Source organism: Fusarium graminearum, chromosome 1 (genome assembly GCF_000240135.3).
Source record: "Fusarium graminearum PH-1 chromosome 1, whole genome shotgun sequence".
NCBI classification, from domain to species: domain Eukaryota; kingdom Fungi; phylum Ascomycota; class Sordariomycetes; order Hypocreales; family Nectriaceae; genus Fusarium; species Fusarium graminearum.
Window position 1 is genome coordinate 2,805,825 of NC_026474.1, and position 21,029 is coordinate 2,826,853.

Genomic DNA, 21,029 nt, shown 5'->3' on the forward strand with positions numbered 1-21,029 from the left:
AAGAGCTCTGGCTTCTTTCCGAACTCTCCACCAAGCCCTTGTCCTTGGTTTCTCGCTTGAGCCCAGTGCCGACAAATGCACCGTGCCCATGCAGCCAAGATCAATTCAGTTGGCATGGGTTCAGGTGGATCACCATTTTGAGCAAAACCCGAGATGATGTTGTTATGCCAAATGCAGAATTTCGACAGGTGGCAGTCTCGACATTCTGCCCAAAATTGTCCATCACTCAAAATGCATGACCATGTCGTTGTATGGCTCGTCTTGTAACTTGGCCCTACTGTGCTTCCTTGCACCTTGCACTGCACAGATAAAGCCGACCTGCTGGCCTATTCACAACTGCCATGAAACCCTCTTGCCTTACGTTGGGGTAGTGGCTTCTGTAGGTTAAGTGGCTCAAACCCAAACATCGTTGCGCATCAAAAGAAAGATGTGTTTCACACGATCTTGATGCATAGGTTTCTGCGTTAGTGCTCTTCCTTGCCCTCGACTCTGATACCCCCAAGTGTCAGGTCATGTCATGTCATGTCAGGTCACGCTTCTACTACCCGCTGAAGAAGCACCCTCCAGCAGGAGTTCTGCTCCAGTAATATCACAAATCAACCCTCCAACATGACATAGCTACGGGAGCCGACCATGACAGACGCTACCAGGCACACTATCAGATCAAAGCATGTTTCTATTTGGAATCTGGCGATTTTCAACTTATTGATTTCTCTAATATCTTGTTTCGAGAAGAAGGAGTTCAAGCAGAGATTGCACAGAATTGGTTTCAAGCCCAAACATGGCCTTACGGCGGCTGGACGCTAGCGAAAATGTCGTATTAAACAGGCTCCGCATTGTGGTCTAGTTCAACACACTTCTGGCGAATCAATCAATACGGTCGACTGAAGCAAGGGAATACCACTCCATAAAAGATACATCGCCATGCGCTGGAGGTACATCGCTGGACATGTAGCACGACAACATACCTTTCAGTGTCCCAAGATAGTACCGGTACCTTACTTTGGCTCAAAGGCCCATAATTTCTTGTTTCTGAGACCCTTATTTGTCTATCCTTAAGCTCTCTCACTTCCTAAGATGTGAGAATTGCGATGAATCACACGGACACTACCCTAGAGACCGAACAAGATCAACTGAATGCAACTGGGAGAGCCGTCTGAATCATTGCCATCAACAACCAAGAATAATCATCAGCCATAAACACACTGCACCCGACTTGGTCCAGTGTCCAGTATAACGCTGAAGGTTATCCACCCATTCGTAATTGTATTACTGTGTCACAATTCCGCGATGCCACACTCCGATTGCCGCATCGGCCACTCAATATTCAATCCCACAATCAAGTAGAGTTCAATTCAAACTACGGAGTAACCCCAGGCGTAGCTCACACGATCGCGCCTCTCCCTCGTTGTGCGTGCAGGTGACTGGAAGTTCAGCTGCCACCTTGGCCAACTCGAGCATAGTCACTTTCACCATTTGGGAATAGCCTGCCAGCCAGAGCCGCGATCACCAAGCCAGCATGGGCCGTTGAACACCATAGAGCTTCTGGCGCAGACACTGATGCCCATCCTTCATTCCCTTGACTCAGGCATTTGTTTAGAGGCTACTGTTATTATTGTACCACTGAGGGCCAAAGACTTTGTTGATGGGATAGATAGCAGCTGTACGTACGACGGCCTGCAAAGAATGCATACCAACTTACTCGTGTGGCCGTTAAAGCGGCAGAAGCGGTATATCGAACGTTTTGGAATCGGTCAATAGCAGTTGTGTTTAAATCAGCTTGTCCAAACCTAGGAGTCGGTGGCTTCGTCGCACAGGCAGGAACCATCAAAATGGCTAGCCCATGCATGAGCTTGAAAGAGCCCAGCCCTTTGGTCTCGACTGAGACCCCTATCTTTGTTCGAAATAATATCCGAGGCGTTATGATTTCACTGATGGGAAGATCCCGCTCTCCCTTCCAGCGTTGACTGGGTTTTGATCGATCACTGCCTTCTTTTCGAACAGGCAGCCGCCCTGATGAGGATCAGAGAGGTGGGCGCCAAAAGGAAGAGACGATAGTCCCAGTGCACGATCATGATCACCATACACGGTCCGCCGCTGGTGGACAATGCAATGCAAATGAGGTCCACATGCCCGTCAGCGCAACCACAACTACGACCACGTCCATCCACATGATATGCTGGCTTGGCTTCGGCTTGTGGAGACCAACCCTGCAGCCTCTTTGCGTGTCGTTCAGGCATTGCAACATGAGGGTTACGGCAGACCAAGATCTTGTCGAGCTTGATTCTCAACGTTCAAGGCGGTTTCTTGCTCCAACGGCGCTGTAGTATTGCCACTTGGAGCCCCGGAATATGACCCGAAACAAGGGCGTTGGTTTCGGTTCGACTAATGTTACCAATGGCTGAATTTTACCCGGGTCACACCGACATTCTCTGGGCTTGAGATTTCCTACAGTTTTCATCCCTGAGATGGCTGATCCCTCATCGACCGATGGTACCTGAGTCTGTTGGGTTTAGATTTTGGGCCCTTGTCTTTTTTCCCTCTCGCGGCTGAAAAAGTCGTCAACTTTTTCCAAATTATCTGTGCCGGGTCAGACTATGCCTGATCAGCCACTCATCCATCCGATCCGATGGCGGTTTATTGTTTTTGTTTACAGAGTACATACAGAGTACGGAGTACCAGTGATGAAGTTGGACGCGCTGCTGAAAGAACAAGTCAGGTCATGGTATCTGTTACGCCTTGGCCTATAGAATGGAACTGCATCTCGGTGCCCATGACTCATTTGATGCCGCTTGGCTGCCATCAAAACAATCCGCCGAAGCAATGCAGTCCATGTGTGTTTTAGGTGACTGACTACTCGCATATTTTCGGATTTTATCAAATGATAAGCTGGGGCAGTTCCACAAGTTGATCTTATTTGAGATTCTATGCGACCGTGCAATTTAACTCATCCTAGCGGCCCTTTGTTCAATGGACACTGGCAAGACAGGACAGGATGGACGATCCACTTGTTCTTAATGACTAGTGCATGGTAATGCGATATTCTTCTGAGTCGTCGTGATTCGACCCGTGATTCTTCAGCCTCGGATGCGGCGATATACGGTCAGAGAGATGTGAGTGGGTTCCTGAAGGGTCCGTTTTGACGTTTTTGTGACCGACTTGGTTGACCTCGACAACAAACCTCTTGTTTCCCGCCACGGCTGATCATGTGTCGTTCACAAGCTTTTGTCCCATGCATTAGGCGTAACGGTATGGCTATCTCTTGCAGGCCACTACCGTTTCGAGTCATATGATTTGATGTTGCGGGACTGTTTATCCAACGCCCGTCCCCACGCGTTGGCGATCTCCGAACAACGGTACTGTATCTATCTCTATGTCTGTATATTTGAACGCCTTGTATGTGCCGAGAATTTTTTTCTTTTTGGCGTCAGATGGCGCCCCTAATATTGGGCTTATAACGAGTTAGCTCCTTATTTCAGCTGTCGGATCTGGCATGAAAGGATTCGTGCAGTTGACGACTCTCGAGCCAGCCAACCATCCATCCAACTTTGAAGTCAAGGTGAGTCGCCCCAGATGTGGTAATTATCATCGCTCTTCTTGTTTGAAGGTAAGCAACCGAAGCTCCCGTTTGCATGGTCTCGTGCTCATGCGTGCCATGATACACACGCAAGCAAGCAACCTTGTTGAACCGCCCGTTCCGTGGTGTTCTCGAATTGGTCGAGTTATAGCAAAATGTGATTTCTATGCCGGACTGTCACACTCTGTTGATCCCATCTGTCCCAAGGCAATGACGACTGGTCTTGTCTCGTCTGGGCCTTACTATGTACAGTACCCTCGCCGGGAAACAAAACGAAACGAAACGTCGATGCAGGACCCCGCAGTCATGCAGATTGGAACACGCCACGGCCTGCTAGCATGGCCATGTGCGCCATGTGCCCACCACTCTTTGATACTGACTGCAATGTACCCAAAGAAAAGCTCACTGGACGACTGGACTTGTCCTTGTTTCTCATGGCCTTGTTAGTTGATGGTGTGCAGGGCCCTGGCCCAAGCTGGGTGTAAACCCACAAGACTCGGGAAATGTTACTGACTGGTTGGCCCTATCATGCACCAATTTGTCTGTGTTCGGCATGTGAGTGCGTGCGTGATAAGGCAGGGTTTATTGCGAACTCGGCTTAACCAAGCTTGATTTGATATCAAATGCGGTACTAAAGCAGGGTTTTTGTGTCTCCGAGCTACTTCCTTGTTGACTGTTTCTTGTTGCTTTCTTGATTTTCTTGACTGAGCCTGCGATCTTCGTATTATTGCCTTGTTCGATACCACCATACATTAGCTTGTTTTGGCCGCACATTTCTTATCAGGGCAGTTGCGGTATTGTGCGTGCAGATGGCGGTGAATTCGGGGAGTGCAATGCAAGGAACAATGTCGTGTGAGAGATGCCATGACTTGCACTCGGGGTATCAGAAAAGTTGACTGCTTGTGGCATAAGGGACGTAATTATCAAGTCAGTTTATGCTGTTTAGAATATTAGTATAATCTTGGGTTATTTCTATACCCCAAAGCTTGGAGGTCAACTTTTCTGTTACTTACTAGCTTGCCTCCTCTTTGACGATTCGAGCAGAATGCTTGTCTATCCCTGTGTGCCTTCGAAGGACCGTATCGTTGTATCGAGATCTGATCTGAGATTAGTCAATATGCATATCTGTACATCACTGACTTACCTGGTACACAGAAACGGTTGGGGTGGGTGGTATCTGTAGTTTAACGAGATGCAATCACCATAAGGTTCTGGATATCTGGCAATGCACTGTCGAGCCTCGCAAAAGAGGAAGGGCAGCGATATCAGCAGTACTACCCCAGAACTGTAGACTCGAATACTCGCTCGGATAGCCATTGGGGCGTGGTGAGGTTTTCCTCGCAGATGCAGCCAAGTCAACATTAACCACTATTCTCTTTGAAGGACTGGTCTATTGTTTGCGTGACGCCCCTGACCATCAAACCAACGTTGGAGGCTGCACTGGCGTCCTTGGTGTCTTTGTTCGGCGGCAGTCGATCTGATGCTTTGTCAGGTCGAGCTCCAACGCGGTGCCCGCATTTCTTTCGACTGTAGAAACTCGGTTGGCAGAGTCTCTCTACTTGGTTCAGTTATGCCCATCGTTATGTTTAAAGGACATGGCGAATACTGGCCCAACTCGACTCAGGGGCTTTCGGAACTTGATCACCTGCCGTATAAGCCTAGAACGCTTTCCTCCGATTTAGTTGCTGCGAGGCTGAACTGTAGACGACCTAAACACATCGTCAGTGTAAGTTCGGGGTTGCGCAATCGAGTTCGAGGGTGTATGTTGTGCGAGTTTTGCTTTCCCTCTCGATGCAACTAAAGTCAAGTTATTGCAAGAACATGCGGCGAATTAGAGGGCAACACAAGAGTAAGAATACGTAGGCTCGTGCACGGTTGTTATCGTAGGTAGTCAGAGGTGATGTTTTTGGCTCGCAATGGAGGGATTCGGATCAGTCCTAACCGCAACTGTCAACTGGGTTCCGATATCCTAGGATCTCGGGCTGCCTTTCTACATGCAGCTAACTTGGCTGGCGGAGTTGGGTGGCATAGACTAGTAAAGGATGTTGCTGTGATAATTTGAAGCTGTTTGTGTTGTTCGATCGGCTTGTGCATGCAGCTCGTTCAGCGTTTCAAGGGATGTACGGGCTTGCGGCTTTGGGACTACGACACGGGTGAAGGTACAACTTGGGCGTGTCTACTGGCATGGTCTTTGGACTGAAGCAAGGTATTTGTGAAGGTACTTGGTGCTTGGGAATCGTGTTGTGTGTAGGATAATAGGAGGAGCGACCGCGGTGCCTCCACTCGAGAGCATCTATGCCCTAGGTTTCAGCGGAGATTAGTACACTGAAATATGGATATCTGGATCTGTCGGCTATACTGGTGATGAAAATACGCTGTTGAAGTTTTCTTGTAATCATCCGGGGTTGGGATGATCAGATGGTGTTGAAAGGGGGTTAGGTAGGGGACTTGGGAGTCTGCCCCCTTTTCTTGGGTTGCAGCAACTACGCAGTAACATTGTATTGTTCGAGTCTTGTTCAGGCCAATGTACTTTGTTATTGTATTTTTTCTTTGTTGGTGCACATGTTGTTCGGTCGGTAACAAACAAGTGGTTGGTGATGTTGGCGGGTATATCAGAACAGTATCCTAGTTAGTCTTGATGGATTTCTCTCGTTTCTCCGGGGATTCTAATAACGAGAGTCTACTCTGAATGGTTTGTACATTGATATACGAGTAAGAGAACTCGAGAAGGCAGTTGCTTGGTTGTTTGCTCGTGGCCGAGGTCCCCTGAAACCATGCGCTGAAGTATAGAGGGTCACTAGCAAACAATAATCGCCAGTGCCGCGACTCCGGAACAGCGAAACAAGCACTTCTATATGAACAAGACATACATAATATCAAGTTATAGCATTCATATTGAGCACGTTTTTCATGATTATCGAGTTCCTGAAATACCCCTTATTTGGCTGTCCGGCCAGAAGCCAATATAATCTACACGGGCACTCCTTGTTTACTTGCAAACCACTACTCGATATCTTGTCAGGATATTCCAGCTGGCTGTCAGTGCCTCTCTCTACTTATATACCATCTCTGTAGCTCGGCGTTTGCTTGCCTGGCCAACAAGTGGTTCTCGTTCTCTCTGGCTGCCCCATCGTTGTCGCGTGACTGCAGCACTCCAAACGGTTTTCTCACTTCTCCTCTTCTCCTCTTCTCCTCTTCTCCTCCACTCCACTCCTACATCCACAGCGCAAGGCTGAGATTTGGATAGAAGGCCGTGAATCACTGTCTGTATCTGCTCGATTTTGTCACCTACTTAAACTCTTCGCCTTCTTTTCTCTCTCATCCTTTTATCTCTTCCTTTTCATCATCGCCCCTTCACAGCATCCGCGATCTTGACTTGAAGATAAGATATAGCCTTCACCATCTTCTTCTCTCCTTTGGAAATAGAATCACACTTCCTCCTCCACTCCACTGCGTGATACATCTCGGTGCCGGCGCTGACTGCTACCCATCTAGAACCCTGACTCCTACCTTTTGCACCTACTTCTTGCACCTACTTCATCTCCGTCTTCCTTCTGGTACATATCTTGGAATACACCAAGATTCGCACTGTTTTTGGTGAGTGCAATTTTTTTACTTCATTTTTTTCTCTTCCTATTGTACCGTTCTTTGGCCCCTCTTCACGTACAAACGCAACCTGCATTCATCGTTTGTTTACTATCAAACCTTGATATTCTTTCCACCATCTTCCACACGTGCAAGGACAGACGTTACATTTTCTTCTTCCCTATAAAACCTTGTTATCCTCTCCTACCCCATCATCATCACCATCCAAACGTACGCAGACGACGTTACTTTTTCTTCCCTATCATACCTTTTCGTCTCTTCTCCTAACTTCTCACCCACGCCGCGCCTTATTTCATCTCGCTTTACCATTAGTACATCTCATACACCTGCCTTACTTTCCTTTTCCCAATCCTCATATACTTACACACGTCTTCTATAGATATGGCAAGACGTCGAAAGACTCCAATGGGACTTAGTCCTAATGCGGATGATTTATTGAGCTCTACCAGAACTGTTGGCTCCAGTAACTATCCTCCATCTGAATCTGGCCAAAAACAAGAGCAAGTTATTCACGAGTATGACTCAGAAAAATCTCGCAGACGCCTTGAGGAGCACGGCTACCATCATTTGGTAACCAGCAAGTCGGTCCGAGAAGTCCTTGAAGACTTTAATTCCAAAGTCAAGGAAAACGAGAAGCGAGCGGCTTCACGGGAGGAATTCCTGTACGCCAATAACGGCAACCCTACGCATTTCCTAGGCACCTATGTCCAGTCTCGGGAGTTGCTCATTGATATTTCTGGCCATGACATGACCAAGAGCCCTGCCGAACTCACCCCTATCAAAACTTCGAGCCTCTTTGGGGTTGTAGACAGCGGGCAGACATATGGTCTGATCTTTGGAAAGATGCTTGCCTCCGAGGGTATGAAGCAGCTTGAATCCTTCTCGAAGGCGTTCCCCCTTCCGTGGGCCAAACTATCAAAGGGTATGGCAGTATGGGACTTTACGACTGCCAGCTATCATGAGCCGCCAACTGGATCTGCTGTATTTCTTTGTGTCAGCCCCGAAGGCACTCAGACCGAGTTCAACCACGGCCTGGGACGCTTATCTCAGCTCCGAATCGAGGAAAATGAAGCCCGAAACAACATCCGAAAACTTGTGCTCTTCATACAACAAGAATGTGGTCTCACGTCGCCATACGGCTACGATGCCGAACGTGACGAGGAAGAAAATGAGCAAGTCTTGCACATCCTCCGTAACTACGGCTACAAAAAGAACATTGTCAAGATGGCGCGGTCTATCCCAACGCAAGAGAACCTTATCATGGCCCTCAAAAACACCGTCGACCCAGAGCCAAACCATGAATACCAGATGTCGAAGCAGGTTGCCCTTACACAGACAATGCATCTACGTAAGTCACTACTTCTATTATCGTGATTACAAACTGACTCTTCCTCCAGTGTTTGCCATCGCCAAACGGAGCCACCTTGTCGAAGTATTGCACTTCCACAAGACTCCCCTGCTTGACCGCAGACTCCTGGCTATAATTCTGCGAGCCTGTCCTCATGTAAAAATGATTGGAATCTACGAGTGTCCCATGCTGCATTTGGGAGATGTCATCTTCCTGCTTGACCTTATCCATGAAGTCAACGAAGAACGCAAGGCAAAACACCTTCCGCCCGTGGAAGCACTCGATTTCTACCCGCGATACCACGCGGGTCGGCCTTACAAGACTACTCGCGAGTTTGAGACTTACGGATTTACCTGGAAAGTTGAAAACAATGAAGAGGTCCAGCGAGGTGTTCTCACTGTCATCATGCAAGCGGTTTTGAAGTCTCGTGAAATGAAGATCAAACTTCTAATGGACGAGAACGCGGCTTTTATGACGTTCTTGTCGAACATTCCAATGGTGCCCGGAAAGGTGTTCGCATTTCTAGATGGCCTTTATCGCCTTCTCGATTTGAAGTCCGTCAAGTCGAAGGATCAAAACGCAATGAAGCAAGCCAAGTACGATGTGCTGAAAGCTGTACGAAGCGGTCTAGTGTCACATAAACGTGACAATCGCAACTATTACTTGGAAATGGGTACCAAATTCTACTTTTGTGCCTCATGTGGCTATGAATTTCTTTTTGAATTCTTCCACCCGAACAATCGGTTTGCCACCCAGTTTGATAACTGGCTGTGCACAGGCTGCATTCTGCGCTCAAAGCTGGACGAGGAGGCCGACCACCAAAAGCTCTGGAGCAAAGATATCATGACGGGTTTCTACCCTGACTGGAAGCCTACGGAGTTCAATGCTGATGCCCCCATTCTTGACAATGGACAAGACCTGGTCCGTTTCAAGACTGACAAAGCGGAACGAGATCCACTCCCTTCACAGGCTCTTTTGCCAGACGGGAACTTCTACCAGCCTAGCAATGGAAATCAGCTTGTCCGCGATCTCAAACGCCACTACGACAGTGTGCAGGGCTTGCCCACTCTGACTACTCTTTTGAAGGCGGACGGACTGCGACAAAAGGCCCGAGACGCAGCTTTGATTGCTGACTCGGAACGATCGCTGGCTCTTTACCTGCGAACTTACCCTCACTTGCGTGATCCTTCTATGCGTCCTACTCTGGTATCTATGATTCACGAAATAGGTGCCCCCAACCACTACGATGAAGATCAGGGCCATCAAATCCCTCGCAATCGAAACGGCGTCAAGTCTACGCACACATTCGAGACTGCTGTAGAGATGTACAGGACCTTGGATGAGCCGTACAAGGGCACTTTTGGTCCTTATGAGCATCCAGGCAATGATACATGGACGCCTAACGGTAAGGTGAAGGACGGATTTTGGTGAAGAAAGGGTTTGGTGAAGAAAGTGGTTTTCCCCCTTCTTTTTTTCTTTTGAGACTTCATGGGCTTGGTAATAGACGAATGGCTTTGCTATATCCGTAACGGAACGGTTGTTATTGGCCCCAGCAGGATGGACTGGTTTTAATGGCCCGATTTTGGAACTCTTGATGAGGTTTAATGAGAGATGGGATACAAAGGGTCATTCATTGGCAACGACATAGAGAGGATAGTAGCCAGATGATTCGATACGTACCTACCTACCTACCTGGAACTCAAGATAGCTGAATGGATTGTGTGTTTTGCATGAAAGCGTCATCATGCTCCTTAAATCTTATGTCTTAAGTGACCAACTTTCTTAATACCTCGAAGCCATGGATAATGGAGACGTTGATGTTGATGTTGTTGATGGACAATAAAAGTGGATTATGGGGTGAGTGAGTGGCACGTGATTTGACGATCCAGCTCATGGAGCAAACCTCAACGGTTCATGAGTACAACATAGGCTCAGAGTCGTCACCGTCCAAAGCAAACCACGATGGCCTCTTTTCTTCGTACTCTCACGCTATCAGCGAGGTCATTGACCCCGAGCAATGCCTTGGGGGCTTTTGCGACTCGCGGCCCCTGGTCGCTTTTTACCAGCCCCGCGACGACACCCATCTCGCGAGCGCTCGGAAACGGGTTGATGCAGCAGACTCGAGGCATGAAGGTCCAAAGTTCGATAAAGAAGCGATGCGAGCACTGCAAGGTGAGAAGTAACAACCAAGGAGGACATCATTAGCTTTGATGCTTCAGGTCTCCTTTGTGACTTGGTCAAAGGCTCACACTCTTTCAGGTCGTTCGAAGGAAGGCCGGCAAGCGACATAACGGACACTTGTACATCATCTGCAAGGCAAACCCTCGACACAAGCAACGACAAGGTTAAAAAGAAGAAGAAGAAGAAAGTCAATCGCGAGATACGGGAGGAAACTGTACGATAATATTCAACGAATTGCGAGATCGGACGAATTCTAGACGGGCGGCGGCGAGATTTACACCCCCATACGTGACAGAACGAGCAAAATGCACTGGATGTTTCCTTTTTTCTTGCGAGGCGTCACTAGGAGCCTTGCAATATTCTTCTGAGAGGTCGATAGAGAAGCACGGTACAGCGCGCGGTGGGGGACTGAAGACTTGTCCGACATGTACAAATACAACTACAACTACAACTTTACTGCGCTACATACCATCGATATACCTCTCCATGCCTTCCCATTCCGTCTTGCCAACTGAGAGGAGATATCGAACGTGTGCCTTTTGGGGCAGATCGAGTCAGTCGTGGACTATCAAGAAGTGAAGGGAGGGAGTGGAACATACAGAGTCTGCCACATTGCGACGTCTCTCGAATTCATCACGGGCGTATCTTCGAGACTCGGCTCTTGTTGTAGGGTCAGGAATCTTTTTCGTACCGCGCAGAATAGTACGGTAGAATGCCAAGACTCGACCTCTTTGAATGAACTATTTTACTCCATCAGAACTTCGTCTCATAATCAGCCAGACTTAAACCAACATACCTGGTCGAGATTTAGCGTAGGCTTGAGACGAGAACCGCCTGCGCGGGTGGTGGCATAGCCACGGCTGAAAGCCAGCAGACGAGTAGTGAGGACCATTCCACCGGTTACTACCTCTTCGACTGCGAAATAGTGAATTTGCTCATCACCCGAAATTTGTAGTGATAATAACGATGGAAAGCTTCAACTGGCGATTTCACATCGTGTCGGACCAACCTCGGCTACCGAACGGGTCTGGGTTATCCACAGAGGGAAAGCGCTCCTGGGTCCAGCAAGTTGTTAGTGGCAGGTACGGCCGTGTCCATTGCATCTGCTTGTTGAAATATTTCTTTTTCATCATCTTTCTCCCATCGTAATTTGTTTCGAGTTATCAAAATGACGGACACAGGTGATACGAAAGAACCAAAGAGGCTCGTAGGAAGAAGACGACAAAAAACAGAAAATCCAATCGAAATCGCAAACAAGGTCTCAGATGATGAGTTCCTTACACAGTATCTAAAACCGAGGTGAGCATTGACTACACGGACCGTATTTGGATCAATTAGTGACAGTTGTGTTGCAGTGACAGTTGGTCGGAATGGAAACATCCTCAAGGCGAAACAACATGTACCCTGAGTCTTGTACGGCCTACATGTATGAGTGGTGAAGATTTGGAGGCATGTTACAGCTTGGTAGATGAAACAAGCGGTGCAGACTATCGCGACTCATCGCTTGGGTGGCATCCGGCTGCAAAGAAGAAGGAGATGCGATCGCCAGATCTCAGATACATCTTGGTAAAAGACGGACAAGGCACTATAAAAGGCTTTACGTCTTTTATGCCCACTTTTGAGAACCACGAAGCTGTGGTTTACTGTTATGAGATTCACTTGAAACCGGAACTACAAGGGTAAGTCAGCCAACACGGCCTTATCTATACACCATCCCGCAATCCAACGGGGATCTATCGATACACCAGCGGAATTTGATGGAGTGCGCCATATGGAACATGTGAGACCGTTAGGCTAACAGGTATTTGGCAAAGAACCGGACTAGGCAAACAGCTCATGGGTTACTACATGGACGTCGTGGAGAACATACCAAGTATCGAAAAGGCCATGCTCACATGTTTTGTGAGTAACAAATCTGCGCTCAAATTCTACGAGAGACTGGGGTTCACAAGAGACGATTACTCCCCAAGGGAAAGAAAACTAAGAGGAGGAAAGGTGGTGGTGCCCGACTATGTGATACTCAGTCGACCAACAGCCGCAAAAAAGGTCGATGATTCAAGAGCTCACCAGCCTGGACGTTGACACATTTACACCACAAAGGTAGCAATGGGTGGGTCATGTTACATTTGTTGAAAACACCATATCACGGACTTGTGTGCAGTGGGACGAGAGAATAATACGATCAATTCAACGTCCTGCACAGAGTACGGATGTAAAAGCTGATGAGATTGAATGACAAACTCGGGGAGACCCAGACTGAGAACATCATTTTCGAATCAACCAAATTCTCCGTCTGATTGAGGAACAAACTCAAAGTCACGTCTACGGTTCTACAATTGGTTAGAGATATTCTGAAAGGGTTGTTCCTCTTTTTCTAAGAATATCACATATCACCACGCTACAATATTCGCAATGGTGGCCGAACTTTGTCTAGGCTGACCTGTGAAAGCCTGAGCTGATAGTTGTCTTTGACTCCTTCAATTCCGACTGGATACGATTGTGTTCGCTGGCTGCACTGTTAGTCGCTACAATATCTCCTGACAAGCTATTGAAAACTAACCAACTTGAGCTGCATTAATCTCGAGATGGTGGAGGTGATCTTCTGCACGCTGCAAAGTTCCCTCAGGTCCTTACCAAGGATGACACGCTCTAGACACTGTAGGGGCCCTCGGAGGTCCTACTGCCAGCACTACCCCCTGCAACCATGTCAGCCCTAGGACGCTAAATCAGAGCCGGGGCTGAATTGTCTTTTCAGCAATACCGTGTTGAGCTTCACGTATGGCACCTTGCTAACCGGCTTCGTGCAGAGTTGTACAAGTTGCACAGCCAATTTGCGAGGTAGTGTCAATATTGTACCGAAGCAGTAGCTTCTGATAACGGAAGGGAAGGATGCTTTCCCTGCGATTCATTTTGGGTTAGAGGCGTCAGCTGGCTTAGAGCTTGACTCCGCTGCTGACCTGACCCTGTCTGTCTATCACGGATTGAAATGAAGGGCGCCCTAGTGAACATGGAGGCTTAGAGCTGAAGCTTTTATGAGCTGGGGCTGTGACACACCCGGCCTGAAACTAAAGGCGATTGCCGTGCCGAGACGAGACGATTGTCAGGTTGTTTGTCCGTAGGAGTTCGTCTAATAATAAGGTGCTGTTATCGTCCATCGAGTCTCAAAAGGTTTCCTTCTCTCTCCCCCTTCTCTCCTTAACTTGTGCACATTCTTTCTCCTTGGCTTCTCTTCACCTCGATTCCAGTCCATCAATCGTCAATTGATTTACACATCAACCACAATGGCTCAGCAATACTCCCAAGGACCTAACGTCCAGAACCAGGAATGGCAGAGCAACCTTTGCAATTGCTCGCCCTGCGACTCTTGCATGCTCAGCACCTTCTGTCCCTGTATTCGTATGTTTCTGCATAAGACGATCTTGGCGTAATCGCAAGACTAACAGTCCTTGTCATAGTGTTGGGTAAAACTTCCGACCGTATGAGAGACCCTACAATGCAAACTGCCGATACCTGCAACAGCGATACTCTGATTTTCACCGCCATCCAATGCGTTACTGGCTGTGGCTGGATGTAAAAATATACCACCGAATGTGTTCCTCGAGCTGCCAACTAACATGCAATTCCTAGTTACTCCATGATGAAGCGTGGAGAAATCCGTGAGCGATTCGGCATCAAGGGTAGTGGCATGAGCGACTGCTGCGTCAGTTACTGGTGTCTCTGCTGTGCTCTTATCCAGCAAGACAACGAAGTAAAGGCTCGCCTTTCGCATGGTCCTATCATGCAGGGCTATCAGGCTCAGAAGGAGGGTATGCATATGCCAACTACCCAGCAACAGCAGTACCAGGACCAGAAACCCAACCCTGAGCAGCATACTCCTCAGCCTGATTACCAGCTCCCTCAGCATCAGCATCAGCATCAGCAAGGCTACCAGTCTCCTCAGCAAGGATACCAGTCTCCTCAGCCTCAAGGATCCTTCCCTCCACCTCAGCAGACTTACAATCCTCACCAGCCTCAGCCCCAGTATTAATTAAATACGCTACCTGAGCAAGAAAATGATGTATCAAAATGAAAGGATGCACTACCAGCATGACATAAAAAAAAAGAAAGGCGAAAGGCATGTGAGAGAGCGACTACGGGTAATAAGCTGGCATGTGAATTAACGCTGAAGCACGGACGGGTACGCGGCAATGGATTATACCCTGTGACAAAGACGGTCATGATCTCTTTTAATTATTCATAATAAATATTTTCTGTTTCAATACCACTATACTTTTCAACTTTGAACCGAGAAGCATCTCAAGTGTTGCTGCAAGCTTCGTAGCTGCGTGAACCGAGTTGACACAAGATGTGACGGTCCAAAAGACAGTCAATGAAACCCTAAAACTTCTACTTCTACTAGAAAGACCCTTGTTCGTGAGTTTCCGCTTTGCCTTCCTCTTTGGTGTATGGCCTGACTTTAGTATCACTGTCTGTGCGTTTGGTATTTCGGTGATTTCCATTCTGCATGGCTTCAATCTTGAGCCTACGAGTTGCCTAATAAGACATAAGTAGCTAATAATGGTACACTAAATCCAATCGTTGAACACTGTAATACGCAGCTGTGGTCTGTTGCTTGCATTTCCGCGTCGCAACATCACAGCTCAAATTGACTGGCAGCACTTCAGTATCCTGAGGGTATCAATAAAAATTTCATTCATGACCTCTGCCTCTGTCGATTTGTTCAACAGTCAGACAGCAAAACGCCCGCGTCGCACCTCTAGTGGTTGGACAAACGCCTATTCAGATCTACAGCTTATCGAGGCTCCTTTTATCCTCGTTCCGATGAGGACCCTTCCAAATCTTGTGCCCAAATCCCAATGCAAGTCTTTGCATATAAAATAAACCAGCCCGTTTTTTTTCCTTTTCCCAATCCTTCGTCATCCTATCATTTTTTCCATATATGTCATTACGCGTAAAGCTTCTTCTCATAAGACTCCATATTCACGTTGCCCTCCAACTGAGCACTGGCTGTGCGAAGCTCGAAGCGGAGCTCGCCAACCTCGGCGCAGTGGTGCATACCAGACAGGCTGGTCATACCACTGTCCTGAAGAGAGTGCTTGAGGCCGGCAGCGAGGTAGGGAACGAATTTCTGGATCGATCTATTAATCATGTTAGCATTTCTCAATTCATCTCAGTATAGGACAAAACTTACCCTCGGTGGGCCACAGCACCCGACACACCCTGAGCAACCAGAACGCTGTCACCCTCAGAGAAGTAACGAGCAGTTCCAGCGTTGCTCTTCTGGCTGTCCTTGCCACCGTTACCGGCCTTCTTGTCCTGCATGGCGTCGATGCTGCCCATGCCTCGGTAAGCCTTGACAAGCTTACCCTCGCGAGAGACGAAAGAAGTACCGGGGGACTCGGTGGTACCAGCCAAGAGGCCACCCATCATGATGGTAGAGGCACCAAGGGCAAGACCCTTGACGATGTGACCAACATTTTGGATACCACCATCAGCGATGCAGGGAACGCCGAAGCGTGCAGCGAATCGGCTGACGCTGTAGACGGCAGCAGCCTGGGGACGACCGACAGCCATGACCTCCTGGGTGATACAAGCAGAACCACTGCCCATACCGATTCGGAGACCATCGACACCAGCAGCGATCAAAGAAGCAGCCTGCTCTCGGGTCACGACGTTTCCGCCAATGACATCGACGTCGGGGAACTCCTTCTTGACCCACTTGATCATCTCAATCTGGTACATACTGTTACCCTGGGAGCTGTCCAGGATGACGATATCGAGACCGGCCTCAACAAGCTTCTTGAGACGAAGCTTGTCCTCGGGACGAGTACCAATAGCAGCAGCACAGAGGAGCTGCTTGCTGTCGGGAAGCTTGGAAGCATTAGGGAAATGCTGGTTCTTGGTCAAATCGGAACGAGAGATCATGGAGACGAGATTGGAGTCCTTGTCGACGATGGGGAGCTTTCCCTTCTTGGACTTGGAAAGAATCTTGTTGGCTTCGAGGAGAGTGACGGTCTCGGGAGCAGTGACAAGGTCCTTAACCATGACATTGGAGACAGCCTGGTCAAGATCCTCCTCAAACTGAAGGTCTCGGTTGGTAACAATACCAACAAGCTTGGATCCAAGCTTGCCATCCTCTGAAGTTTTCAGTTAGCCTATTGTTCCTGTGCGGGGCAATGCGACAATGGAAAAAAGATGTTTGAAGTGGTTGTTCATAGTATAGTTTCTCCACATTGACAACAGTCTAACGGTGGAACGAAAGTTATATGAAAAGGGTGTGTAATCATGCAACCAAGTGTGAGATGGAGTTGGCTGTAGCTGTAACTTACCAGTGACTGGGAAACCACCGAAACCCCACTTCTCCTTCAGAGCCTTGGCCTCACCAACAGTGGTGTTCTGGTCGATGACGATAGGGTCGTTAATGAAACCGTTCTCGTATCGCTTGACCTTGCGGACCATGTCGGCCTGGGCCTCAGGGGAGCAGTTGTGGTGAATAACACCGAGACCACCCTGGAGAGCCATGTGGATGGCCATCTCGTGCTCCGTGACAGTGTCCATAGGAGACGAGACGAAGGGTGTTCGGAGGGTGATGCGCTTGGTGATGGGCGAATCAAGAGTGACCTCAGAGGCAGCGAAGCCAATGTAGCCAGGGAGAAGCAGGAAGTCGTTGTAAGTCAGACCTCCATGCTTGGTTGTGTCCATAAGCTCGTGGATGTCGAGGCCATCCCTTTGCTTGTACTCCTTGAGAACCTCAAGGGCCTTGGTGTAGTCGAGCACTGAGGCAGACATGATTGGCAACTATAAAAGAGGAATCAAAAACAAATGAGGTGAGGTCGAAGACGAGACGAGTCGATGAGCAAGCTCTGGCCTTTATCGACTGCTAAGATTGATAGAACGCTTCTTCCCGAAAGAAAGAAAGAAGAAAAGAATTGGTGGTGCCTCCTCAAAAACTTTTTTATGGGAACGCGGGACCCTGGGATGACGCCGATAATGGAGGGGTAGTTCCTTCTCATTTTGACGGGCATCCAATCAAGTTAGATTTTGTAGTGGCAAGTGGGGCACATTGTTTAATTTTTCTCCTCCAGCGCTCCTGCAAGTTTTTCCTACTCGCTAACCTTTTGTGGTCAATTTGTACCCGAAAATGAACTTACCCTGTAGACTGCTCGAGCCTTGAGGTTTCCATTACCAACTATTCTAAGTGGTCACTATCAAAAAATTACATTCAGTCCCTTTTGTGTGCGTTGTATACAAATTTACACAATGGAATTATGTATTTTTAAACTTCTACCTGTTCCTAAATGTCATCTGTCACCATACGGGTGATGATGATCGATCATCAGTCTTAAAGACCAAAGTGCACTTTTACCTCAACGTCATTGCTCCATCGACTTTCAAGACCCATATCCTTCCACGCTTTTCCAATGTCGATTTCAAGTACATGCTTGTCGACTGTTGAAATAGCCACTGTGTGCACAGGTATCACCTTTTCCTGTATCGTAATCAAGAAATCCCCCTCAATAGTTAGATTGGGAAGTGCAGATATGTAGATACCTAAACAAATGTGAGACCGAGGTAGATATTAGACAGAATTGAGTCTCACTCACCTAGTGTACCGAATGCCTTGATGCGTGTGACGATCAAAACTCGACTGTTGTGACGTTCCTGTTTGATATCGTTCATAATGACTGCTGCGACACCTGCCATTTTGCCCAACAAACCCAAGTTTGCGACAAAAACGTCGCCGTGCTTGACGCTGGACAAAGGCGTTAGTGAAAACGCAGAGAGTATCTCGAACCCTCGGACAGGCAAGGAAGTTGTAAACAAGGAACCAGACCCCTCAAGCGTTGTCGGCTGCGAAACTTTGCCTGTTGTATGGGCACGAACCACATAGTAACCTGGAGTTACACCAGGAAAGCTAGAGAGAGGAACGAATTCAGTCAGCGGCCTGGAGGAGACGTTGAAGACTCCCAAGATGGGATATCCCGTATGTGAAGCCCCTACAATCCGATTAGTTATGGCTGGCTATTTGCTAAGCAGAGTACCCCTTACTGTGATGGCCTCCTACTTTCAGAAGCAGATCATCGTCATATCCAATATAGGGGTCCACTGTCTTGCCCAAGGAGCTAGGCCGGAAGATAACAGTCTTTCCTTGTGGAGTGAGACCAGTCATCTGTCCGATCAGATCCATATCATGTTCGCCGGGAACATCAGTGATGTAGATAGGCCCTCCACTGATACATCTAGCCGCAGCATGAAATCCAGAGTACTCGTGGACAGTTTGGAACATATCCCAGTCAGGAAGCACGTTGAGATAACTCATGAAGATGGCGTTATGTGCGTTTGTCCATACGTGCCATGGATGCGACGCGGGTATCTCAGGGAAGAAATCGTCCGAGTTGCGAACCAGAATCGTGGGTCGATTCGTAGGCATCTGAGAGTGGAAGAGAGCTTGAGGAAATTGGGACATGCAAGATATGGCCTTTGCACTAAAGTGACGCAGAGTCGAGATAGTCCAAGCTTCAAGGTAGGCGTTGATGAGGTCTCGACGAGGAGAAGCTTCGACCCATGTATCAATCATGAACTGAGCATCTGTCTTGACAGCATCAACTCCAGCATCCGAGAGGAATTTATAAAAATCATTGTAAAATCGGCTGACGTCCTCCTGGGCGATGACAGTCATTTTGCCGCCCAAAGGAAGATTGCGACGGTCAGCATCTTCTCTTGTAACCTCGATAGTCTTGTAAGTCTCGGCAAGCTTCCCATCAGGGGCAATACCACCCCAATACCCCAGAAGTGCATGCCACACAGCGATGTGCTGAATATGCGGGTGGTTCTTTCGAATATGGGACACAGTGGCCTTCAACCCTTGAGGGAAAGCCTTGGGCTCGGCTTCAAAATCCTTCCAACCGTACTGAAACTGGCTGGGACCTTGATAGTCAATAGACTGCCAGTTATCATCAATAATCAGACTCGAGACTTTGATATTATGCTCGCCTAATTTATCCAGGGCATCGGATATCTTCTGGTCCGTTAGTTTCTGTCCAAGAGCGTTCCATGTACCTATATTACGACAGCCCGTCAGTCTGTTTTCCGAAGACGGAGAGAAACAAGAACACACAGAATCCGAGTCCGTCAAACCAGTGTTCTAGCCACTCTGGCTTGAAGTCGTCTACCAAAGCAGAAAGCTCGTGGGACCATTCCTTTTTGGCCTGCTTCATCACTGAAACCAGGTTTCTAGCATGGTACATTACTGAAGCCATGACACAATCGAAATCGTCGCCCTCGGAAACAAGGATAACAGCCGTCTCATCAGAAAGGCCATCATTCCGGGCCTGGATAGTCAGAAGAAGCACCAAGATACGAAATCAATGTTGCAGGTACGCACATGAACCTGAATTTTTCCATCTGATTCGCTTCGGAAAACTGGCAAAACATGGCCGATACCGCTAACAGCAAGAAACACGAGACTTTTGCCTTGTGGGCTCAAGAAACAACAGAGAACTCCATCTTTATCAAGAGAAAAATGCGATTTTCCATGTCGAGGGGCAAGCCATGGCGACCACAGCCGGACAAGAGAGAACCACCTATACCCGGTCAGAGGAGGTGAATGTTAAAGATGAGGATAGTTCATCAAATCCGTTGATGATACTCACCTCGCAAAAGTACCGAAAGGAGTACCAATTGTAATGTCCCTATAAGTTGAGTCATCTCCGTTTGCAGATGCAATGACTGCCTCCAGCGACCAGAGTGAAGTTCCGGGTGATTGACTTATATGTGATTTAATTGTCCAATCAGAGTTAATATTAGGTATGAGATCGGACAAGTTGTTGGACAAAAGTCCAACAGGAGTGTTGACAATCAATCCATCATTGAGACCTTGCTCATCACGGATCCATCTCCAATCGGCATCCGGACTATGACGAAACTTGAGAGTAAACTTGAGCGAAGCCTCAAATGGAACGGATGTAGAGAAATAGAAGCGAGACATGGAGTCATCAAATGCTTGTAAAGTCTGAGGGGCCGACGCTTCCTGAACAGAGGACAGTGGTACATCCTTCCAGGCTGCATCGTCTACGGAGTGCCATGCTGAGACCTCCCAGGACTCGTTGGCACGGAACTTGGGTATCTCAAGAACAGTGGTCAGGGCGACATTTCTACCTCGAACTGAGGTTACCTGCCCTAGAGGCGGAGAGCTCTGTAGAACAACCTTCATATTCTCATGAACTGGGATCGGAGGTGGTTTCTGTTTAGCGACGTAGATTTTCTGAAAGACGTCGCCAAAGTTGTAATTGTCAGACGGCATTGCAGTTGAAGTAA

General features: G+C 48.1%; 8 protein-coding genes across 8 annotated transcripts; 4 read left to right on the forward strand and 4 right to left on the reverse strand.

Moving 5' to 3' along the window:
• Positions 1 to 1,432: 1,432 nt before the first annotated feature.
• On the reverse strand, positions 1,433 to 2,240 carry FGSG_11844 (uncharacterized protein; the record flags this gene model as incomplete). The annotated part of the gene is made up of 4 exons (XM_011318280.1): positions 1,433 to 1,603; positions 1,672 to 1,677; positions 1,703 to 2,013; positions 2,087 to 2,240. The coding sequence occupies 4 exons, from the start codon at positions 2,238 to 2,240 to the stop codon at positions 1,433 to 1,435; spliced, it is 642 nt and encodes a 213-aa protein (XP_011316582.1).
• Positions 2,241 to 7,588: 5,348 nt separating this feature from the next.
• Positions 7,589 to 9,962, forward strand: FGSG_00858 (uncharacterized protein; the record flags this gene model as incomplete). The annotated part of the gene is made up of 2 exons (XM_011318281.1): positions 7,589 to 8,531; positions 8,581 to 9,962. The coding sequence occupies 2 exons, from the start codon at positions 7,589 to 7,591 to the stop codon at positions 9,960 to 9,962; spliced, it is 2,325 nt and encodes a 774-aa protein (XP_011316583.1).
• Positions 9,963 to 10,493: 531 nt separating this feature from the next.
• On the forward strand, positions 10,494 to 10,880 carry FGSG_11845 (uncharacterized protein; the record flags this gene model as incomplete). Its single annotated transcript, XM_011318282.1, has 2 exons — positions 10,494 to 10,703; positions 10,791 to 10,880. The coding sequence occupies 2 exons, from the start codon at positions 10,494 to 10,496 to the stop codon at positions 10,878 to 10,880; spliced, it is 300 nt and encodes a 99-aa protein (XP_011316584.1).
• Positions 10,881 to 11,130: 250 nt separating this feature from the next.
• On the reverse strand, positions 11,131 to 11,680 carry FGSG_00859 (uncharacterized protein). The gene is made up of 3 exons (XM_011318283.1): positions 11,509 to 11,680; positions 11,312 to 11,452; positions 11,131 to 11,248 (listed from the first exon to the last, which is right to left on the reverse strand). The coding sequence occupies exons 1-3, from the start codon at positions 11,602 to 11,604 to the stop codon at positions 11,174 to 11,176; spliced, it is 312 nt and encodes a 103-aa protein (XP_011316585.1). The 5' UTR covers positions 11,605 to 11,680; the 3' UTR covers positions 11,131 to 11,173.
• A 200-nt stretch (positions 11,681 to 11,880) lies between these two features.
• FGSG_11846 (uncharacterized protein) lies at positions 11,881 to 12,794 on the forward strand (the record flags this gene model as incomplete). The annotated part of the gene is made up of 3 exons (XM_011318284.1): positions 11,881 to 12,011; positions 12,068 to 12,391; positions 12,527 to 12,794. 3 exons carry the CDS (start codon positions 11,881 to 11,883, stop codon positions 12,792 to 12,794), a joined length of 723 nt encoding a protein of 240 aa, XP_011316586.1.
• Positions 12,795 to 13,941: 1,147 nt separating this feature from the next.
• Positions 13,942 to 14,951, forward strand: FGSG_00860 (uncharacterized protein). Its single transcript, XM_011318285.1, has 3 exons — positions 13,942 to 14,108; positions 14,168 to 14,282; positions 14,340 to 14,951. The coding sequence occupies exons 1-3, from the start codon at positions 13,994 to 13,996 to the stop codon at positions 14,737 to 14,739; spliced, it is 630 nt and encodes a 209-aa protein (XP_011316587.1). The 5' UTR covers positions 13,942 to 13,993; the 3' UTR covers positions 14,740 to 14,951.
• A 430-nt stretch (positions 14,952 to 15,381) lies between these two features.
• FGSG_00861 (inosine-5'-monophosphate dehydrogenase IMD2) lies at positions 15,382 to 17,619 on the reverse strand. Its single transcript, XM_011318286.1, has 3 exons — positions 17,042 to 17,619; positions 15,904 to 16,849; positions 15,382 to 15,850 (listed from the first exon to the last, which is right to left on the reverse strand). Exons 1-3 carry the CDS (start codon positions 17,499 to 17,501, stop codon positions 15,658 to 15,660), a joined length of 1,599 nt encoding a protein of 532 aa, XP_011316588.1. The 5' UTR covers positions 17,502 to 17,619; the 3' UTR covers positions 15,382 to 15,657.
• Positions 17,620 to 17,815: 196 nt separating this feature from the next.
• On the reverse strand, positions 17,816 to 21,015 carry FGSG_00862 (uncharacterized protein; the record flags this gene model as incomplete). Its single annotated transcript, XM_011318287.1, has 8 exons — positions 17,816 to 17,827; positions 17,864 to 17,881; positions 18,079 to 18,263; positions 18,317 to 18,709; positions 18,762 to 19,772; positions 19,831 to 20,044; positions 20,098 to 20,296; positions 20,366 to 21,015. The coding sequence occupies 8 exons, from the start codon at positions 21,013 to 21,015 to the stop codon at positions 17,816 to 17,818; spliced, it is 2,682 nt and encodes an 893-aa protein (XP_011316589.1).
• Between the last annotated feature and the right edge of the window lie 14 nt (positions 21,016 to 21,029).

Bases quoted from the DNA above. Each gene is read 5' to 3' on its own strand.
- FGSG_00859 (XM_011318283.1), bottom strand. From the start codon at position 11,604: ATGGTCCTCACTACTCGTCTGCTGGCTTTCAGCCGTGGCTATGCCACC. The intron at 11,453-11,508 runs GTATGTTGGTTT...GGAGTAAAATAG, and splicing joins CTACGCTAAATCTCGACCAG to TTCATTCAAAGAGGTCGAGT. The intron at 11,249-11,311 runs GTATGTTCCACT...CTGCCCCAAAAG, and splicing joins GTCGCAATGTGGCAGACTCT to GCACACGTTCGATATCTCCT.
- FGSG_00860 (XM_011318285.1), top strand. From the start codon at position 13,994: ATGGCTCAGCAATACTCCCAAGGACCTAACGTCCAGAACCAGGAATGG. The intron at 14,109-14,167 runs GTATGTTTCTGC...TCCTTGTCATAG, and splicing joins CACCTTCTGTCCCTGTATTC to TGTTGGGTAAAACTTCCGAC. The intron at 14,283-14,339 runs GTAAAAATATAC...TGCAATTCCTAG, and splicing joins GTTACTGGCTGTGGCTGGAT to TTACTCCATGATGAAGCGTG.
- FGSG_00861 (XM_011318286.1), bottom strand. From the start codon at position 17,501: ATGTCTGCCTCAGTGCTCGACTACACCAAGGCCCTTGAGGTTCTCAAG. The intron at 16,850-17,041 runs GTAAGTTACAGC...TGAAAACTTCAG, and splicing joins CGGTGGTTTCCCAGTCACTG to AGGATGGCAAGCTTGGATCC. The intron at 15,851-15,903 runs GTAAGTTTTGTC...CATGATTAATAG, and splicing joins GGTGCTGTGGCCCACCGAGG to ATCGATCCAGAAATTCGTTC.